This window comes from Saccoglossus kowalevskii, chromosome 8, assembly GCF_978046115.1.
Source record: "Saccoglossus kowalevskii chromosome 8, keSacKowa6.1, whole genome shotgun sequence".
NCBI classification, from domain to species: Eukaryota; Metazoa; Hemichordata; class Enteropneusta; family Harrimaniidae; genus Saccoglossus; species Saccoglossus kowalevskii.
Genome location: NC_140648.1, coordinates 12,334,793 through 12,358,019, shown reverse-complemented (window position 1 = coordinate 12,358,019; position 23,227 = coordinate 12,334,793). Strand labels below are relative to the sequence as shown.

General features: G+C 37.6%; 1 protein-coding gene across 2 annotated transcripts; it reads left to right on the top strand.

Annotated features, from left to right (window-relative positions):
• The first annotated feature begins 5,425 nt into the window (after positions 1-5,425).
• LOC100376741 (meteorin-like protein) lies at positions 5,426-21,706 on the top strand. 2 transcript variants are annotated; one of them, XM_002738964.4, is made up of 4 exons: positions 5,426-6,134; positions 8,715-9,151; positions 16,622-16,678; positions 18,888-21,706. In XM_002738964.4, exons 1-4 carry the CDS (start codon positions 5,995-5,997, stop codon positions 19,217-19,219), a joined length of 966 nt encoding a protein of 321 aa, XP_002739010.2. In that variant the 5' UTR covers positions 5,426-5,994; the 3' UTR covers positions 19,220-21,706. The 2 variants fall into 2 exon arrangements, with proteins under 2 accessions (XP_002739010.2, XP_006821826.2); XM_006821763.3 differs by having other exon boundaries at positions 8,712-9,151.
• Positions 21,707-23,227: the final 1,521 nt, after the last annotated feature.

Here is a 23,227-nt window from a genome sequence, read left to right as displayed (position 1 = left end):
CATTTTTTTGTTGTTATAGAAGACATTTTACTTGGTTGAATATAGGAACCGTGAACGTATAATCGATTTGCATAGACGTTGTCATCGTTGGCATTAGCTCGCTTCATTGCAGGGCCAGACATTACGTACACCCCAGGGCTCCGTCGTTAAACCATTTGAAGATGGCGAAATGTTTAGGGGGCATGTCAGTGACAATTGATCATTACTATTTTTATTGCGTTTGTCGTGTTTTATGACTAGTAACGCAAAGTTAGACAACAATTCCCCCTGTTCGATTTAAGGTAATTGTTGTTAGTTACGCGCTTTTTGGCCTATTTTAATGGTGACTATTAAAAGTTTGTTTTTAACTGTGTTGCGCCGAAGCATGTTCAGCCTGCAGCCGGCGGCGAGAAAGGCGGAAAACAAGATGTACTGTAGAAGTGGAATGGGACGAGAAAGTATGTGTTTGCCCTGAAGGGTAATAAGTATTTTCCTGCTTTGCGACACTCGTTGTTTTCTCACCCAATGTCGTTGGTGGCGCACTATCTTGGGTATGGTGGATAAACTGAACACGGAGCTCAGTAAATGTATATCGACTGCACGGTGGTTGGATAGAAGAAATGTGCGATTTTTCGTGCGGCGCCAAATTTGTAATATTAAACATTGCATGGAACCCACAGGGAAGAAGAAAAAGGGGCCGTCCAAAAAACACCTGGCAACGTAGAAAAACTGGCACAGGAACGGCCTGGTTGGAGGAATCTTGTTCGTGGCCTATGTCCCAAGAGAGATGATAGGCATAATTAACTATCTCAACAATAATTCAATTTCATTGGTTTTCAAAGTACAATATGTGTTGTCAAGTTGTTTGGGGGTGTAGAGTCGTTAAGATGTTTACCGTATTTAAATAATTGAAATTGTACAGATTTCTTTCCACTTGTTTTTCTTTTTAAAATAACTTAAAATCCAATGGTCCTGAATTATACGGATTGTACGTTCCGTTCCATCCACTTTAAATTCCACTCTAACCCAACTGTGTTAGGACACATCCCGAGAGTAGGTTGGTACAATTTGGTGATCAAAATGTTACAAGCCAGCGAGTCTGATAAACGGTGAACACAATTTCTCCATGAAACAGATAAAGGTATGGTACATGAAATAAACATGGTGAATATAACTGTTAATAAATACTGTCATATTAAAAAAAATAAAGTATACACAAATTTGTTTTGAAAAAAAAACTGCAAATCAAAAACGACGAGGATTCCTTATCTGACTTAGGGAGCAAAATATATGTCTGAATTGCGAATTGTTCCCCGCCAGATTTTGCTCACCACTCATCAAAATTTTTGACGATATAGTATCGGTAATCGGGCGTCGGGATCAGTAACTTTGAATCGGACAACGAGACGCCAGATCTCATGAGTTGGGGCCAGGATCCCGTGATGTTTTTTGCAAATACTGTACGATATCCCAAGTAGAAAGCAGATACATGTATATTAGTCCAATTTATTTACTTATTTACCATATCATTGTTAGCCAGACTTTAATAGATTTGTGGCTTTCTAGTCATGATTAACGATTAATTTGAATGTGTTAAGTGGTCATGATGTGTATATTTTCGAGTTAGGAAAAATGTTTGTACCACCTAATTCTACGGTCTCCCATTGAGACGTTTTGTGTTGTAGAGGGTACTAAATGTAACTATTAAATTAACAGAACAGTCACGTATACATCGACGAGCAATTGTGATATAGAGGCAGGCACGGTGAGCCCGCAGCCGAGGTTCGTCGCTCCTTTTGTGTGTTAGCGAAATACTTATACAAGAGCAGATAAAAAAGATTTACAGTTATCTTTGCTTTGCCAAACTAAAGTGGCACCTGCTAGCCCCAACAGATAACCGCTATACGGTAGATGAATCCCGAGGTATGTTGCCTGCGGGCGTAACGAACGTTTGTCTTTGAAAACGTTGAAGATTAATGAGGCATCGTTTCCGCCTTACCCGCATCCAACTATTTACTGTATAGTTTTGGCTGTCTATCCCCATTCATTCTTCATTAATAATTTGTATGTCTACTCAGAATGTTGTCGGCGCGTGTCTCAGTGCATCTATTTTTGTAATTTTCATTTTGAAAAGAAAGGACTGATCTGCTATAAATCGTGACAAAGCTGAAGGGGTGTTCGAACAACGGTCATTGTCCTTAGTTACGAACGTGCATTTCACGCATCGCCGGAGAAAAACAAAAGAGTACTGTCAGAAGATAATCTGAGCGAGGGCAGGCTTGCCGTAACTAAATCGCTTGGCAATGGCATTGTGGGGTGCTTGTCGCGGTTTGCGTGGCGGAGTTTGCTCATTATCATTACCCTATTACAAATAATTTAAACGATCCCAAGGTAGTCACACATAATGAGTAGTTCGTACTAACAAATACTCATAAATGGCTTTCTCATTTTGTTTTCTTTGATCGCGAATGTGACTGTCGCTGGCCCTGATCGTTCGGAGAAAGTTCAACCTCATACTACTAATACTAGGTTCAACTTGAAAACATTTATAACGCGCGGCACTAATCTTCTACGCCAAATACTCATTTGTTCAGTCATTCGTTCGTTTATTTATTTATTTATTTATTTATTTATTTATTTATTTATTTATTTATTTATTTATTTATTTTAAAAGTGAAGCCTTTTATTTGGGTCCCATAATCGTGGAAGTACAGAGACGTGTGTATTTTAATAGTCGCAATGAACGCATCGAAGCAAGCGCGTAAGCGCATCTAGGTTATTTTTATCGGAACATAAACAGGGGAAATTACGTCAATGCAGGCGGGCGTTACACGCCTTCGATTATGTTTGTGTTCAGATGTCGTTTATGCTATGTTACACACCTGGAGTCTTACGGTAGATCATGATTGATTCAGTGAATTGATTGTGGAAATAGAACTGCAATTAGAGTAAGAAAACGGCTTAAAATGCGTACGTAGTTTGTTATTTAGCTTTTTATTTGCACGGTACTTGTAGTCAATGTCAAGCCGTGACACGGCGACACTTGTCGCGACTCGCCAGCACGGTGTTTCCATTTCCACCAACGATTCTATACAAATGAAATACAACTGAAAAAAGGCATACAATTATTAAACCTGGTGACACGGTATGTAGAAATATGACGGACTTCTAAGTATACTACCTGGGTTTAGGGAGAACCTTTACCTTTACTTTGATTTATTTACTGTATTTTTATTACTTTCTGATTTTTTGTAGTTATTAGAATTTTCAAATTTGTTTGTTACTTTTAGTTGCTTTATTTTACACTATTTTTACCTTACTGTATCCACAGCAGATTACAGTTGCGTAATAAACTATTATTATTATTATTATACTGTACATATTCATTAGTTAAAACAAACACTGACTTAATTACTCTATCTTATTTTTCTTCACGATAATCTCCGTAAACTTCGTTCTAAATTAGCACCGGTGAGGAAAAAAAACGTGTATCGGGTGGATGCGATACAACCATTGGGTGGCCAGTCGATGGGTCGACTATGGTCGGACCAAGAGCAAAGTTTCTATATGCTCTATCGTCGCTACGGCGCGCGGAGTGGCAAGTCCCGGGAAAATCCCACGGTATTGCCTGACAGATGGTAACTTGGCAGCGGACGACTTTTTTAAAATAAAACCCCTCCAGCTGCAATGGCAAACACAGAATAAGATGGATACAATGAAGGCACGTGACTTAAACCATACCCATCCAGTAAGTGTTTGTGATTGTGCACAATTTGGGGGCGCACGCCATTGTCAATGTGCGCACACGAATGCCGTATAATCCAGCACTTGTGTTCCTTCACATTTATTCAATAAATTTAAATAAATACGTGTTTGGCTTTGGCGGTGTTATAGTGCAGTGTCATGGGACACACTGGATTGTTCAAATTTGTTCGAGGCGACCTGTCTAAATTATTATTAATCTACCTATACTAAAGTGTGTGTGTGAAATGAATGGAAAGGTCAACAGTTCATTCTTGTATGCGTAATTACATTCATGTCTAATACAGTATCAACGAGCGGCTTTCGCGGTGATTCGTCTTGAATGGCTGAGAGACGCGGAAATGCGTCGTTCCCATCATTTTCTCGGCTTACTCTTCAAGCACGCCAAACTGACGTGACAGGTGCTTCACCCCTCCACGCAAAGAGTATTTTACTCTCGAATTCCCGAACCACTCGACTCGTTGTTTACATCCGTAGTTATAAATTAATCAAATATGATTGTTATTTTTATTCAACGAATTACAAATATGTCAATCTAATGAATTATGTTTCCATCGCAAAAGAATGTCACAAAACCCATAGGTTTGTGGATATTTATTTTATCACAGAATTTGCTGGAGGAAAAAGTGAAAACGCGTATGAGCCTGGTCGATTTCTGGTTTCTTCGACGACGTTGCTAAGTAACGTATGTAGCTGCTTATCATTTCGGCATTGAGGTATCCACATTTTATAACTGAATTACACAATGTGGAAACAAAGGAAAGGTTAAAAGCATAAACATCGCGTGTTCTGATGTGACGTAGTCCCAGGGTTCTACATCACCTCGTTTAAAGGCGCAACATCGGCGCAGTGGACCACTGCTGTTTAGCATTGTTGTTGTGGGAGGGACTTCTCGAAATCAAAAATCAAAGTGCTACTACCGTTTATTTTAGGGATTATGAACAATGATGATTACGTAAGGAAAACAAGACTAGAATTTTAAATAATTGAGGGTGACAGCAGAGTTGACCTTTAGTGGAAGTGTTAATTAGTACTGCTACAGATTCTGTCTGTTTGCCTAATAGAGCACGTTTTACGAAACAAATGCAACACAGTTGCGTTTCCCATGTGTGTATAAATACGACTATAGTTCACCTCTCCTATAAGTAACGTGAGTTGTAGAAGTCACGAAATTAACTTCATTATCCTCACTAGAAGCTGGTTTACATGCATTGACGTGATTACCTAAAACACTCATTATATAGAGAAGTTGTGTTGTTGAAATCGGACATCGCAATCATGGTCAGAAAGTTTACAATAACGCAACACACTGATTGAGCTGTCAGCGAATACGCTGCGCTAAAGATCTCTCATATCGCATCGGTCACAGTGAAAACGTTTGAGCGTGTGAGGGGCCAAGTTATGGTTGCTGTTTATGTCGTGCGACGTTACTAGTGATCTTGGCAAGTTGCCATCGTTCGAAATCTCTAGTATAACACAAAATATTGTTCTCTAAAAAAAAAAACAGAAAAAAAGACATAGACGCTCGATACAAACAGCTGTGTGAGATTTTTTTAATGAAAAATGTTGTTTCAGTGATTTATTTAACAGAATGGCAAAGTTTTTGATTATAACTAGTGGTTTCTAAATAGATTTTAGCACGTGCCGAAGCGCGGGCTCAATCGGGTGCCAAACCCATTGACGACAGACTGGCTCGGGGCCGCCAGTGCTCAATCATCGGGCGATTCCATTCACTATACGGTGTCCACTATTTGCAATTGAAGACGTGTTTTTGAAGAAATTGGCAGATTTTGTTTTAAAATATTGTCGAAAAATATCAATCCCAATATGAACCAGTAAAATATATCACTACTACATTCTATAACAATAATATTTCAAAATATTCTCAACGGGAAAATGTTCAAATGAGCACTCGTCAGTAGTTCAGCTATACACCCTATTTAAGAATGGTATAGCCCAGGGAGCGTAGAGAAGGAGGGCCGAAGTTTGTCGATAACATACAGTCCCACATAACGTGTGCTACACTTGTGAGTGCGTTCTCGCCGCTGTTTACTACAAGTTGATTTCTCGGGATTGCCGTTCCGGCGGTCTAGGATATTACTGTCATCTCAAAAACGATATCAGATGTGATGTAGTGCTGTTGATCGTAGCTACTGTTGTCGGAAGCATGTTGTAGTTTTTCCCCGTGCGTTTTTAAAACAAACTTTTTTTAAAAACTTTTTACTTGTGTACTGCGGAGAGGTACTAACCCCTATGAATGACGGGATTGCATTACTACTACGTGTGACCATGCCGAGTGTACGTACCCAGGCCGTGCTGCTGTGGTGCCTCGTGAGCTGTGTTGTCAGGGTGCACTGTCATTACACCAGCGATGAATGCGACTGGATTGGGAGGTAGGACAACTTCATTTCTGTGCTTACTTTCTTCTCAGTAGACCGTTTCCTGAAAAACAAATTATGAAGTCCGTTGATCTGCCTAGACGAACGAACAGGTATCATTTGAATAGGGCCCTATTCAAGCATGTAAATCAATCTCGATGTTTACGTGTTCGCACTATTTACAATTACATGCGACTCATGGTCTTGGTGTGATGTGGTCTGTGGCAATTTTGAGGTGTCTGGTAGGGAAACGCGGATCAAGTCGCTACAGTAGCTGTCAATAATATGTACAGAAAGTACAGGCTATATTGAGAGTCAGTAATTCGGAGAGAGACGCTGTTCCATGCACTACTGGAGGAACACAAAACGACCTGTTTTGGGCTTTCTTCTCTGGCATTTGCATTGGAGACCTGACTGACGTGTTACTTAGAACGACTTCGGCTTGCATCCCTCCGAAGTTCGGCGTATATTTTTCTTCCTGTTGATAGAGAGGACGAGATAGACCCCTTACAGCGAGGTGTTATCTCTTTGCTGATCCTGCCTTTGAACAGTGGTATCACCTTTGTTACCATCACAATTAAAAAGTTGTTTAAAAGCCTTTTGACACCCCCATTTGATCCCTGCTCACGGCCGGTGGGGTATCTCACCCATGTCACACACTGAGCCCATCGTTTTCTTTTTTCTTAGGCGCTAATTTTAAACGTTAACGGTCGGTAATTTTTAAAAGGATACTATTTAACGAAGGCGTGATTAATTCAAGATTCTGTACGTTTTACGCGAATGCGAATGATAGCGTGGGAAAGTAGGCAAATTAAACGAAGGCCACAATGGAAGTACGTTAATGGAATTGACATGTTTGACATGTTCACCAGACGCACGGAAAACGGTGTCACTGTCCGCGTTGTCTGCTAATCACCCGAAAAATCGTGTGAACCATCGTTGAAAGAGAAAAATTAAAAAAGAAGCAGGAAGCTCCACTCATGGCGATTTAATTCCATAATACGGACATAAAGAGGACGACCGCCCTATAAGTAAAGTCTCATCCACACTGGTTTTCACTGTTAAATTTGGGTCTAAATACTAAATTCGAGTTGAATACTAGCGCTAACGTTCACTCCTGTGTTCGAAATTAACATCTTCGGTTGAGAACGTCGCCAACTATTTCTAATTTTCAAAGGTCCGCGTGTGTGACCCAGACGAGGCAATGCTCAGTGATTGGCCGAGTGTGAATGTTATCAAGGTGTTTTGGAACAGCACCAGGAGTCGTGTAATTTAACTTGTAAACACAGATGTTCTACAAGGCATCCTTGTGAGTTTGTTCTGTATGCTCAAACCAGATATCCATGACTTGCTTCGCAACAAACATTGCAAATACATAACCACATAAGCTAACAGCCTGCACTACTCCCCCTCGACGAATTCAGCGTAACTGGTTACATATGTGAGAGCTGTTACTGCGTTATGAAATCGCATTTTCCCATGGAACTCCCCCATGGTTTGTCTTCGGTAACCATTACCCGCCCTTTTCTGTCTTGCCCTTTTTCGTGTGAAGTTGGAACACTAAGTCACCTAACGCCCAAAGTAAACAACCATTCTCAGCGTGCTCCGTCACCCGGAGACCAGCTAACCCAGCAGACCGCACATATATTTTTATTTGTGTGAATGGAAGACGTCTAAGATTTCTAATTGAATCGGGAAATCCGATCAGCTCTTATGAAAGGAGAGACTAATACAGTTGAGAGGAAAGCGCAATTTTCCGATGAACTTTTCAATTGGTTCTAATGAGTGAAACCGGTATCATTGGATTCGCTAACGGCGAAGAGCATTCCTACATTTTAACAAAGTTTTCGCCGATAATGATATTTTCCTGTAAACTTTGTTCAATAATAATATTCTTATGCGCTATGGGTTTTTGATGATTGTTCTAATCCTATCGAATCGCGTCGAAGTTTATTTACCTTCGTCGCTCCGATGAGCTCACTCGAATTATCTACGTCCGTGACCACTTAGAATTCCAGGAGTTATTCCAACATCGCTTTTCGGTACAACACGCTTTATGTAGATTGACAAGTTCAAGTTTGCGGGCAACCTTTTGACGCCTCGAATATCCATCGACATGTTTTTGACATGAGATTTCTTGTCGTCACTAAAGTGTTTAAGATTCTCACTGCTTGTTTTGTTCAGTAGCAAATATGGATGTAACAAATAATCGATACATTTCAGTTGTGGTTCTTCAAAATTTTAGGAATGTGCTTTCTCGTATATCCGTTTCGATAATTATATGTAAACTGTTTGTTTCCTACATTTATTTTAAGACTATTCACAAAGATTAAATTTTCTGTTCAAATTTACTGAATACTTCGTGCTAGATATACAACATCAGGGGCTGACCATTGGAAACTTGGGGGGGGGGGGGTCATGATGGTGCTGCTGTAAAGTATGCATGTTTTTTCTGTAAAATTTTCTTCTTCTGAATAATTTCTCTGAGTGGATTTTACAAAATCTATCATCACTGAGTTATAATGGTTAACTCTTTAGATTATTATAATGGACTGACTGAAGGCTAATGCTTATATATTTCTTTCATCTCAGTAGTGGCCTGTCTGAGGATCCTGATAATAAAAGTGTACAACAACTCTACTTGGGCTGCTCTAAGGGCCGAGTTGACTGGGACTATGCCTATGGTGCAATCCGAATAACTTTTCAGTATGGAAACTCGGGAAAGGATTTCCAAGGATGCATCAAACCTTCCAGTAAATTCACAGGTGCAAACATCTATGTAGAAGGTCGGACAAAACTGGAATATTTGATCCATCCCAAACTCCAGGATAAGGATCATAATAATGCCGAGGATGAGGGACTATGGAAGGAACTCCTCAGTAGGACGCATTGTTTTGAGTCGCGAGATGGTAGAGCGACTCTGTTTGCAGAAGCCATGCCCAATATGGATGGCAAGAGGAAAACTGTCTCGTTTGAGTATGATTTAAAAGTGAACCATCACCAACAGGGTAAAAGTCGGGATACGTTTGAAGGTAAGCTCATCCATAATTAAGAAGTGTTTTCTGTAGCAGTGTTCATGCGTACAAGCATGTTGGCCCTTAGTTTCTGCTGGAACATGTCATTCTCTATGTTTGAATTATCCCTGAAATTATCAACAATACACAGTTAATGACAATAGTCAAGCTGCATTGTTAGGTTAATTAGCTGTACCCTCCTTCTGAGTGATCAAGTTCAGTGCTCAATAGTAATTTTCCAATTTGAAGTAGGTGTTGTAAGTTGCACCAAATGCACCTGTACAAATGGAGAAATTACGATATCTTTCATCACAGCGTACTGCCCCACCCCACTGTATAATGAGTTCGAAGCTCTGCAGCTCACTCGGACCATATAGTACCACAAATACACTGCACGAAAGGCTGCTTGTCAAAAGGGGGCGGGGCAGAGTTGTATTATAAGCCCAATGCATAATGAGTGACCTGTTGCAAGCGCCTATCGTTTTACATACTCTTGCTTGTCAGGTGATAAGACTCTGACCTGTTGGGCAGATCATCGGTTCTCCGATTTCATGCTCCCCCTTTTACCTTACTTTAGCCAGTTGATAGTCTGGTTTCAGAGTAGAGTGTTTTTCGGTTGGAAAAGTAATGCATTGGCTTCAAAGGAATGGGATAAGCAGCGTGTGCTCTGGTAGCCTTTCATACCGTGAAAGGTAATCTACCTAACATTATGAATGAAAGAAAGCAGACTTTTTACTGACAAGTGCGTTGGGTAGTGTAACAGGATTTTCATCTTAACGATTAAAAGAGGTGATTGACTTAGCATGACTTAAGAAACAAAGGAGGGGAGGGTAAAGGGTACACTTGTAAAGTGGATTCAATCTGACTGAATAGCTTTCAGGTGTTAAATGTGTTTCTATGGAGATGTACTTTTTTAGGTCAGAGGTCATGTTATTTGAAGTAAAAGTTGTCTCTACGTAAAATGTTTAAACATGCCCTGGCTTTTCTTGATGCTGTGTCTTCAGAGAAGTTATTCATGTTAAATCATGTCACCGGGGATGTGGGAGTTTACATACACTTAAATGCCGATAAGATGCATAGTCCAGATAGTAAGATAATAACTAGTTAGGAAAACAAGTTTGGGTTCAAGTTGCTATCATCGTTGAATCCCAATACTTTGGAAATAATCAATTTGAAAACAATACTCACCATAAAAATAAAAGAGTAGCAAATCAATGAGATAGCCTTGGTGATCTCTTTTTTTTATGCAAATTAAGGCATTCAACTTTAATTCAACCCACTTTCTCATTTCTCAAAGAATACATTAGTCTTTTTCAATTTTCTTGTTGCAAGATTTAGTTCCTGTTAGAAATTCTCAACTTAAATATGGATGAATTATATTGTAAAATATATAATATTAATTTCCATTGAAGAGGAAATGCGCAAACTATCACTCAACCAATTACTACATGGAAATTAGGGACGGAGAATAATTATAACATCTCAAGTGTAGGTTATAGTGAAACAGTTTCCCAGGGGATGGTTAATTATATATAGTTCAACCCTGGGTGTTTTCCTTGTGAATGTACTACATTCAGTTTATCCAGTTTAGTGCATAAAGAATAGTCCATATTGTTCCCTCGTTTCTAGCTCACCTATTCATCTGAACGAACCCGTAGGGCTGGAAAGCGCGGGAAGAACACATTCACACAGGTTCACAATTAGATTCCCTATGTCCGTGTTTTCCTTGTAAATTGCTGCAGTTTAAGAAGAAGAGGGGATGGGAGAATAGGAGCCGGCGTGTAACAATAGCAAAGATATGTAGTCGGCTGTGAGAAAATATGCTCCATGAATGGAAAGACGCGTCAAGGTTTAACTGGTATGTTTCTTAAGCGCTTTAGCCTATGTCATCCGCAATTAGGGGTCCTTTAATGCTGCATATATAGGCCATTCAAGTGATGTACCCGGCATGAAATTGGGTCAGCTAATTTAATAACCATTAAATGGATATAGCAAAAATTTAACATTATTATATATAAAAATAATTCAAGATTTGCTAACAAGATTCAAAATTTATTTCAAAATCACAAATTTGTCGTTAGATTTCATTGATGGTAGATAAACTGGGTTCTTTTGAAATAAGTGTATTATATAGAGGGGTGGAATATTCTTTCCCAATGCCTCCTCCCCCTCCCCCTTTAAATGCCTCAACATCCGCCTCTTCATTGAGTCCTTACAACTGAGATCTATTTAAACTTATTTCAATGCATAAGTGTTTACTTTTGAGCACAATGACTATAAAACAGATAAGCCAAAGAGGAGCATTAGAACTTGCTATGTGCTCCTACTCTCTATAGAGAAAGCTTGAAGAATAAGCAAACATGCTCAACCTGGACCAGCTCACAAAGGGAGCAAAGAGAATCGCTTGAAAGAGATCGGTGTCTCTGAAGTGGGTGTGTCAGTGTGGGAAAATGTGATATTCATGGGAAACCTAGATGAGCTGAGCGGGTTTCTCAACATTCATGGCTTTTCTGAGCACTGACGCTGATAAATCTTTTACTTTAGTTCAATATTTCTTGCTCATTTTGAACAAAATATTTGAATATTGCTATATCAGGCCCCTGATTCAGATATTAGGACCCTGGTCCAAAAGATATCCCATGTATAATCAGTAGTCCGTATTTTCCCCCAACTTCTGTTCTGATTTATTTATTATAAAATTTGTTGCTATGGTAACTTTATCAGGTGGTGACAGGAGTATGTCTGGATGACTAGAGATGTAGAGCAGTGTTGAGATTTCATTCTGGTTCTAAAAGCTTTCAGTAATTCCATGGCCATCCAAATATTTAAATATCTTGTAGATGAAAGGACACAAACAAAAAACTGTCAGAAAAGATGACTTTTAATACCACTCAGTTGGTGATCAAAAAGTCATCTGGTTTTATCATAAGAACCCAATGGTAACACTCCCATGTTGATTCTGTTGATAATACCACAGTGGTTGCTATGGTTATAAAGCTTAACATCCTGAACATCCAAATGATGGAGAAATAAATCTTTTCATATATTGTTTCCACGGTGACACCCTTGGTAGTCTGCGTATGGTTTAGATTTCACCAATAGAGCAGAGAAGTTTACACTAGTGGTTTGATGGATAGATCGACTGGGATTGTTTTCTGCAGAGTGTCAAACAAAAAAATTCTGTCTAACCTATGTTCTAATTTCTTATCAGATGACTTCTTGTGTTCTCCTTCCTGTTAATGTTAAGCCTAAGGAGGGTGGCTTGAGATGTTGGGCCATCGAATGTCAGAGACTTCAACCAAATTGTTTTTAAAAAAATCCACCTGTTTACTTTAAAAGTATAGGGTCCTTGTCGATGTTTGACGACTTGCTATTTATGTTACATTTGATGCCTTGTCTGTTAATTTCATATTTTGGTTGTCATTTACACAGGTTCCGGAGCAAACATTGTAATCACTAAGTTTGCCCTTTAGTTCTCGACTTGTTACACCCAATCAGATCGTGTGAGAAATAAATCAAGTCAACTCGATGTTGGTGTGTGCAACCGCGATGCAGATTCTTTAACTGCTTGTTTACTATTATAAATTGAGTTCCATACCCGAGCATGTAAAAGAGAATGATAAACTTGCGATGAGAACAGGCTGTCTTATTTAGGTCATGCCTCCTAAGTTGACTTTCAATCGCCTAAATTGCAGAATATTTTTTTCTGGGTTTATCGTATTCAATTAAAAGTTGTATTTTCAATTACTTGCACTATCGATGATCAATGCTTATTTCACGAAAATCACATCTCAATAAAACAAACATTTTTGTTATGCTTATACTATCCTCCTGTATTGTTGATTTTGAGCTGAAGTTAAATAACGCATCCTTACCCAAATGGCTATTTCAGCTGATACAAGATCTCGGTTTATTTTCATTGTAGGCTGTGTAGTTGTTACATTTCTGAGTGAGATGAGAACCACTAGCAGTGGTCTGATGCTGTGCAAATAAATCAGATATCTCAGAAATGTTTACATTAACTGTCTGGTTATCCTGAAAGATTTCATTGCCAAAATGATAGAAATCATTGGGTATTCAAGATGGCCGACCATCTCATTATTCTTTCTTTCACCCTTCTGAAAATAAAACCTAAAACTGAAAAAAAAAAAAATTTGGTTCAACCATTCACCGCAAGCCAGTATGTAGTTGTCTGGATGTTATAAGGCGTTAACAAATGACACATCGATAAGTGTTTTAGTTTTACTACAAATATTTTTAAATACATTATTGACAATTTTAAATAGACGGGAGATGTTTAATTCATTTGTTTGTGCGAGTGGAAGTTGAGTGGAGTAGAGTCCCAGGATGTCTAGTAGACAAGTTGAATCACTGTGCAAACAACCTGACTACATTATTTGCCATTGAGGTACAAACTACTCGAACAACGGGATGTATATACGATTTTACTATCTGTTTCTCACGAGCAAATTTGGAGAAACTGACGTTTTCTTTTCTAGCTACAATACTTAGGTATGATCATGTACAGGATATGATAGATTTCCATTGGCGGTTAGCCTGGTAATGTTCTGGTATGTACTCAGCACAGTGTTATCATTTAATGGCTATCCAAAAAAAGACACTCTTAAAATACAAAAAAGATAGTTGAGTGAAGGAGCTGCCCGTGATATGTGATTTTAATACCTCGCATTTATATGGTCACAAAAATCAATTCTCAACATTTGTTGTCAATGTGATTATTTTGCTTTTAGTGCCTATAAATTCATGACTGCAATATTTGTCACAAGTTGTTTTTTTGGGATTTATAAATCATGCGACACTACCCCTTTATATTCCACTGCCCAATGCTCTCGTCATTGGCTTTTAGTCGATCAGTTACCATAGCAAGTTGCATGTTTTCCACAAGTACTGAATTAATGCTCCATATGACAAATGAGCTGCGCTAAGTGAAAAGTGTCTTAAACATTGAAATTTTAGATTTTACCAAATATTTAGTTAGTCGGTCTATATTTGTTGACAAATGGGCCATGGTCTGTGATTTTTCTGTGCTGTTAAACAGGTAACCATACAACAATGTAATGTGAGAAACTTTACATGAGCTATGGGGGCAACCTAATCCTGCCAGTCTGTCTGCGGCCAACAAATGAGGGGAAAATATTGACAGCAAGTATATTGTTTATTGGTCAGTTGTCTAGATACAAAACATTATTTATTTCTGGTTTGTCAATTATTTTTATTCATTTGTAGATTAGCAACTGACTAGATCTTATCACGTCACCTGAGCGTGTCCTGTAATATGATTTATCTTTTTAAATCTCAATTTTATCTCTTTTTTACTAAAACATTAGTACCTCCAATATCAGCCCTATTTATTATAATTAATCTCAGAATAAAACTGCCCCAGAATTTTGGCACATGGATGCAAAGTCATGACAAATTTTTTCAAAATTTTATATGGAGGACATAAACATAAAAAAAAAAAAGTTCATGGGGATAAGGTCATGTCAGGTCAAAGGTTATCTCTAGGTATGCTAATAACTGCTTATCCTGTTTGCTTGTAGCACTCCTGCAGTTGTAAAAAATGCGTGGCTATGACCGGGGAAATTCAGAAAATTTTACTGTTATTGATATAATTAAAATACTGAAGTGTTGCATTGTTGGTTTCAATAACATAAAACTTTCAAACATAAAGAGCTGCAAAACAACAAAATTTATCAAAAGATCCTTGTAGTACCCCTTAAGTTACTGAAGATTAAAGGTAACAAAAAAAACACACAAACAATTCAGTATGTATGATTGAACCCTGAGATTTAAGTTTGCCATCCACCATGATAATAAAACTTCCAAATTCGTTGGAGTTTGTGGCGTGTCAGCCTAGGATACGGTATGTGCAGATTGAGTCAAAGTACTCCAACGGAAGAGCTCAGTACACTTGCAAAACAAGTTGTATAGAAAATTCACTGCATTCCAGAGCAAGAAGGGCCGGGAAGTCTGCCATTCACCTGTGCTAACCATTGTAAAGCGGGTATTATATTTGGAATTCGGTTCGATGCAAAAAATGTCATTCATGCGTTCGCGTGTTTTTAACACCGCAGCATTCATGTGCTTGCTCCACCTTCCACTTCAGCTAATTTGGCGTTGACTACGTGATGAATGGTGCCCTCATTTTGGGAGAAATATTGTTTTTAAAGCGTGCAAGGTTTCTTGCCCCTGCTGCACAATAAACAACACAACACTTCACGGTACTGTGGGTCATTAGACCATCAATAATAAGTATGCATTCACTGTCGACATAACTCAGGTGTGTACAGCTTAGTTACCTATGGTGCAAACCGTCCTGCATACCCGCAGTCACAGTCATGCATAACCAATAAGGTGCTTCTTTCTTTTAAATGCAAACTTTTTTAAGATCCCTTGTCGGCCGACTGTCAGCAGCACTTCTGGTTACAAATGAAAATCAACGTAGCTCCATTCTGTATTGTTTAACCATGTGCTTTGTTTGCCAAGATACGGTAAATGGTACTCTCGGCAACTGACCCCCGAGGTCCCCTGTCACCACGTTGCGACAAGACCAGTGTACGAATACTTTCCTCTATGTTTAACCAGCTCCAAATCATGTTGACATGTAAAGACTGAACTTGTTTCTTTCAAAGGCCAAGATAATAGCTGAACATGTTCTATAAAATAAATTACCTTGGGTACTTTAGTATTTTTATATGACTGGCACGCTTACTTTAATGAATTGTAAGCATTACCCAGACATCAAATGAGACGGGGGGGGGGGGGGGGGGCAAGCATGTACTTGAGAGAGAAAAAAATTATTCTTTTTTTGTACTCGAGTGTTGCAGAAAAGATGCATCATGCTGTTATGTCCCAAGTTGTCAATTATAACTTGCTTCATTACAGACAGCAATTGTCATTTCATTGTCAAATTAAGGCCATTTATAAACTTAATCCTGCTGTGTTGGAACTTCTAAAAATCTAACAAGTATTTTCAATGTCCTTAAATTGTGGTGGGAAAGTTATTTTGAAATTCTTGTTTTATTAAAAATAAACATGATTTAATAGGATTAAAAAAAGTACCAGTGTGGTGGCATGTCTTAATATTTGCTACAAAAACAATGGCTCTCTATAGTGGATTGTTTTGGACCTGTTTCAGGGAATGCTTTCTTGTCCTCGAAAAACAAAAAAAAAAACAGATTCACAAAGAGGAAAGCCAATAATGATATGCATAAAGTTATTGATGCAAGTAGTACAATTCAAAATTGAAATAGGGAAAGATGACTCAAAGTTCAACTAAAGTACGTGAACTATCGTATATGCACAACAAATTTTGAATCGGGTGGGGGGGGTGTGTTCCAGTACCATTGTTATATATAATCAAAAAAATCTGTTTATTATTTTACTTTTCAGTTATATTCATAATGAGCCATGTAAAGAAAGTTTAGTGTTCTTATCTCACTATGGTTTTTCTCTTCTTGTCCGCAGACTGCAGGCCTTGTAACGAGACTGAACTCATGACAGCATTTTGTGCCAGTGACTTTGGTAAGTATTCACCCAAGCATAGCTGACGAATCAGATAAACAGTACAGTCGTGCATTCCATTCTGGTCATAAAAACAGTTGAATATTTTACACTTTATTTTTGGAAACCCATTTCAAAATATTGACAGTGATTGTTGAAAATACCTTCCCTGTTGTATTATGCAGTATGTCACCGTCTGATGGAATGCGTGTCCGCTGGCTTTAATAGAGTTGAAACAAAAAAGTTTTAAATGCATGTAATCAATGACTTTTTTTTTTATTTAAAATTTAGAAGAGCAGTATTAAAATTAAAACTGATACTAGAATTACAAGTAGTAACAGATTCTATAAAACTTAAAATTGATCTTGGTAAAGAAGTTCGTTAAGTCCTACTACAACTACAGAAGATAAGAACCCTGCTAAACCCCAAAGCTTAGCATTACTGTTATAGACTGTGATCACAAACATAAACAAATGGTACAGCCTTTGCATTACTGTTATAGACTGTGATCACAAACATAAACAAATGGTACAGCCTTTCTGTCTAATGTTACAAATACTGTTTGTGTATTTGTCTTTGAGCTGAACTTTTAATTTCCCCTTGCTTAACCAGTGAAGTAGGAGCATAATTTGTGAACGGCAATCAGGTCATCTTTCTTGACGACACCGTACTGAACTCGCATTGCTGTGTTGTGTTGTGTTGTGTTGTGTAAAAACTGATATGTGTTTAATTTTAGAAGGCAAAAAAAAAAAAAAAAAAGAAATACTACAAAAGGTGATTTGAGAAAATTTCTAAAGTTTTTGAGCCAAGCTTTCTTTAAATGGCAATTTACATGACAATTCTGCTCCAGGTGTAGTTGTGAGCGAAGCATCCTTCATTGAATTATTGTTTAAAAAAAAAAAAAAAAAAAAAAACTATGGGAACAATCAATGTAATAGAAATTTTGACAGCATGCAAATTTCAAGAATTTAGAATGAATAGTTGGTTTCTTAAGTAGTGAAGCATGTCTGAGTCTTTGAGGATCAGCAGTGTGGTGTAAAGTCGGGAACGTATGCCGAACACAATGGAAAGCTGTAGACACACACGGGAGGTGCTCCGTTGTTGATCGGGACAATTCATTACATTGTTCGTATGCCGCCTTGTCGTATGCACCATCTATTGTCTCGCAAATAAAGACACTGTTGACACGAGAAAAATCATCTAACACAGGGGTATAGATCGGCGTCAATCCATTCTTGTGGGGGGGTGTCCCAATTTTCAGTTCAGTGGCACGAGCCATTTCTGCTGCACAACTTGTACTGCAGAACAATTGGGCATCTGTTAGCAGGTGCAATGTATAGTTATCCAGTCATTGTTATTCATTGATTGTGGTCGTTGACAATACTGTGAATTTGACATTATTTTTTGAAAAATCTCAGAATCATAGTACAAAATAGTGAGATTGAAATTATTTGCCTGAATTGAGAATAAATATGCAGATTTTCAAAAACAGAAAAACAAAGCTCACTAACTTTCCTGAAGTTGTGGCCTCAAGACATTAAAGACCTGGCGTACTTCTATCAGGTTTTTGTCGCATGGTTGATTTGTTCAGTGATTTCACTATTCAAATGATCTGAGATCATGTTTCAACAGATCATTTCTTCTGGTGCATATAAAAAAATCTCTTAAGAGTAGAGCCGAGGCCGACAAGGCCAACATTCCCAATTAACGAAAAAAGTGATACAATCGAGGACAGACTCATTATATTTTTGTATGCTAAGAATTTGTTATTAAGAACTCAATCAAAGTGGTCAGATAAACGGAGATGTTTCTCTTAGAAAATATCCAGCTGGAATTAAGTAATTTATATGTATGACATTTATCAGAAGTGCTAACTATGTTTGGTATGAGACGAAAAGTTTTCGTGAACGAGTTTAGTACCGTAGTTGTTAACAAATATTAATAAAAATGTCTTTGCACATTTATCTTTTGTAAGTAACTTTCACAGCTTTTTGTCAACTGGCAAAATAAAGTAACATTTTTTTTTCTTGTATTTTTGACGATTATAATTATTTTTCTATTGAAAAACCCAACTTCATACAAAACTTTTGGATTTGGGATGATGGAAATATCAGGAGAGAATTTATAATCACACTTGAGTTTTCATAAGCTTTTGAAACTTCAGTCAATAGCTTGAATGTTTTTGTTCTCTCCTCTCCTTGACATTTTGTGTTCATTTCTCCATTTACAGTTGTCAAAAGCAAGATAAAAGAAGTCTCGGATGACCTCAGCGAGAAGGAGACAAGAATTGAGCTCTCCATAGGAACCATTTACAGCCAGATTGAAGGAGTTTTTACAAATACTAAGCACGGCAGACACACAGGAACCGTTTCCATGCCGTTACAGTGCGGGGTCAAGCATGGGAGTGGACATTTTCTCATGACGGGTAGTGTGCGGCTGGGCAAGAACCACCTGACGTGTGCGCCTCGGTTCTCTGAGTTCCGGAAAATTGCGAAAGAAATGACTGAGAAAGGACTCAATGAGTGTGATATGAGTGATGTTATTAACTCTCCAGAAAACTAAGAAAGAAAGTGAGAGAGACGCACAGACTCTTCAAATACCATGACAACACTGCCATTTCCTAAATTTTATTCCATTTTTTGTTGTCCAATATGATTAAGGAGCCATTGTACTTGCTATAACCACTTTAATGGTACTTTGAGAAGTTGCACCTGCAATGATGTCACTGTAATTGGATGCTTGCCACAGAAAGTGATGTCATATACTTTCATGCAAAAAAACCTGTTGTCAAGGAAGTGATGTCATTCAAGTAATGTTGGGGACATTGACATTGCAAAGACATTTTGTACACAAAGCAAAAACCTATGTTGTTCATTTGATTGTTTATAGTTCAAAGAAAAGAGGAAAATAGTTAATTAAATAATTCAAGGATTATTGTTTGTGTTCTTTCATCAAAAACACACTGAACTGGTGGATTTTTTGATAAATATCATTCTTTATTTCCACATTCCCACTTGGAAGAATACAAGTTTAGTCTAATCTGACAAACATTAGCTCAGAAGAAGAAAAAGAAAAAAAACACCACCACCAGTGGAGTTGTTATCACATCACAGGCTCTGTGTGATATTCATATACATCCCCATGCTCTCTAGAAGCTAGAAAAAAAAAACAGTATAATTGGAGTTTCTGCTTTTAGAAACAATGTCTCATTAAAACAGACTTAATTATTATGACTACCTTACTGCTAACCCACAGGGGATACAGATTCAAGGTCAGTTTGTTGTGATTTGTTGTCTCCAACTGTGGTTGGCAAGTGGTTTCCATGACTTGGGTACAAGTTTACATCATGTTATAACAAGCAAATCCATAACAACCAATTATGGTATCTTTATTAATGACCAATAGTACTATTTCTGACACTTTCTTTAAAACTTCCGGTGTTCCAAGATTGTTAACACTAATTGGGGATAGGAGTCTATGACAGGCACACAATTATGCACGTTTTTGACGGATAATTGGAGTTTCTGATATTTTTTTTAGACAGGGGGGTTTCTTTGTAGCTGATATGATGAGAGTATTAGCATGGGAAAACTGGGTAACAGGTTTTCCCAGTTCTTAACAAGTGATCTAAGCTACATTGTAACAGTCTAAGATACACTGTTGCAATAACTTATGAGTGCAATATGCTATGGAGGCGATGTTAATGTTCTTGTTCTTGTTAAATAGTTTTATTCTTCTTTAATCACGTCTATTGTTAAAAACAAATCTATATTCTAGATCCAGAGTTTTTTTAACTGAAAAACATTTCTGGTTTTATATTTACCAATCGTGTTCCTTCTTCTATCACTGCCAGTAATTCATGTAATAATTTTGATTCTATTTTTTTAATACAAAATCAAAAATGTTTTAGTTTTTTTGTTCAAAAACTAAATCTGTGTTAATATGCACATTTATGCAAGTTTCTATGCCATATTGTAAATAGTAAAGTTTTCTGGCGAGGAACTTGCAGAATGCAGAAAAAATTGTTCTTTCTGTTGCATTTGTTTTTTCATGTTCAACTTCCAGTTTGTGTTTAAGGGGTAGACAGATTGAAAATCTTGTGCAGTTAAAACACTTTCTTTATCTTCCAAGTCTGAATCTAAATGGTCCACCCCTTAAAATAAAAATGCTCATCATCGTTGAGATGAGGGGAAAACCAAGACAAGCATGTATCATCTCCTGGATTTTTATGTGACCAGTATGACGGGAACAATGTTAAATTAATCTGCCGATTGTCTGTACCATTCACTCAGTCGTCACCGTAGGTGTGATGCAACGCTTGTTTCAAGTGTTTGCCGAGTACCTGCAGGTCAGCTATGTTTGACTGTTGTTGCATTCCAATCTTTGGCTGAAAGCGTTGCATTCCAATCTTTGGCTGAAAGCTTATCTATTTTTTATCACATTATATTGATTCATTCATTGTGGTTAATATTTAGCTTGTGTGACCTTAAAGACATGTGTCATAGAATTGAACTTGGTGGTTTGAGGTTCCACAAAAACGGTGTATAGGTTTCTAATAAAAAAAAAAAGCTATCTAAGAAAACTTTTAATAACACTGGATAAAACTTGCTTGGTTTTCCTTCATCTTTGTGTTCAGAGCAACATTGAAGCGCGGCGGTCGTCGCGCAGCGCGTGTTCGAATTTCATGTAAATAAACAATGCATTTTACACACGTTGTATATGTCGCTATGAGTCCCATATCGAACAGGACGCGACACAACGACTACCGCCCTTTAATTAAGAGTGGTCATCTTTTTAAAGACTTCCACATTGTTAAATTCAACTGATTTGTTTGATGTGTTGCAAGTTTAATGCATGAAAAACTGTTCATTGTCAATCTGTTATTTTCCATGTTTTGTCTGAAATTACCAACTTTGTTCACAACTTTTCAGGGCTTTTTCTACTTTTTTCCTTTTCTTTATTTCCTTGGATCGTACCAAACGTGTGCGATACGATAAAATAATAATGTACATATTTGCCAAATTAAAACGACTTTAATTATTTTCAAAATGAATTGTTTTGTTGTATAGTATCTGAGTGTGTGATTGCCGTGCCCATGAAACCCCACTTCACTGTATATACTGTAAAAGGATTAATTATTCACTGGGTTTTAATTTTGCTTATTTCGCCGACTGGAAAATGCGCTAAATTAAAACCCAGTGAATATGTAAAATTTAGCATAGAACACATTATCTAAATGATAAAACCGTGAAAACTCACTGAATATGCCTGAAATGGAAAATCAGCGAAATTTAAACCCAGTGAAAATTTAATCATTTTACAGTACATCAATGTTCCTATTCCATAATAAGTTTTTGCCAAAAGAAATTGCATCTTCATAGTATCATATTCGATACCTATAAAAAATGTTTACATGCAGTTCAAATACTGTTGAAAACAAAACAATTCTACATTTTTTAAATTGTAAAAAAGGTATAATTGTTTATAATTTTTAAAATCAAAGCTCTCTGATAAAACATGGTTTGAGGGCCAACTCTAACATAGCTCAAATGATTCTACCTCAAGACAATACTTCCAGACTCTAAAATGCACTTTGAGCAAAATATTGGGTTGCCCCAGCAATTACACTGGCAATAGACGTCTGTTTGGACAGACAAAAATGACCTTGCGGTACTACAAAAGTACCATTTACATTGTATCCAGACTCCAAGACCAAAAATACTTTTGGATTGTTTGTTTCTTTGCTATTAGTCTTCCAGTGCGTGACAGACAGCCCTCCATCAAGGACCACAATGGTATATCAGAGCATCATTCAAGGCAGTCCTATATGTAGAGTTTTTTTCAATAGACTCTTAACCCCCCAAGGCATCGCAGTGATCAGCTTACCTGCATGCTTAATCCAACCCAGTGTGGCTGTGCATGTATTATTTGAGAATCCTTGGTCTAGTGCCACACAAGACATGAATTAATCAGCACATGTACTGCTTATATAGTTGGTTGTATAACTGAATAAGGGAAAAGTCATTTCATAACTGGGGAGTGGAGTGGAGGGTCGGCTCTAGCAATACAATTTCAGTTGTCGTATTTACTCTAAAAATACACCCCAGTGAGCCACCCCACTTCCAAACTTCCAAATATCCCATGATGCACCCTTAAACACGACCTTAGAAAGGTATGAGACTGTATATTTGCTATGATATCTTTCAATCTGCTATTCAGCCCCCAACATTCTGATTTGCCATTCTCTGAGTGTCCAGGCAGTTCCAACCAATGAGAAGGAGTGTTTTAAATTTTGTTTTCTCCCTGGACAGTTGATTATGATGAATTGAGGTAATGGACTGTCATTAATTAGTGATGTTACCAAATAAACTGCAACACTCTGTACTTTGTAAAGTCAACAACGTGATATAACTAATGGTACAAGAAATAAAACCTATATGACCTGAGCTTTATCTAATCAATGATAAATGCATTTAGCAACAAAATTCTTTATTTCCACGGACCCAGACTATGTTGACCTTGTTTTTTCTTTTGACGTGTGGCTTTGCATGCACGAGTGAAGACCAGCTA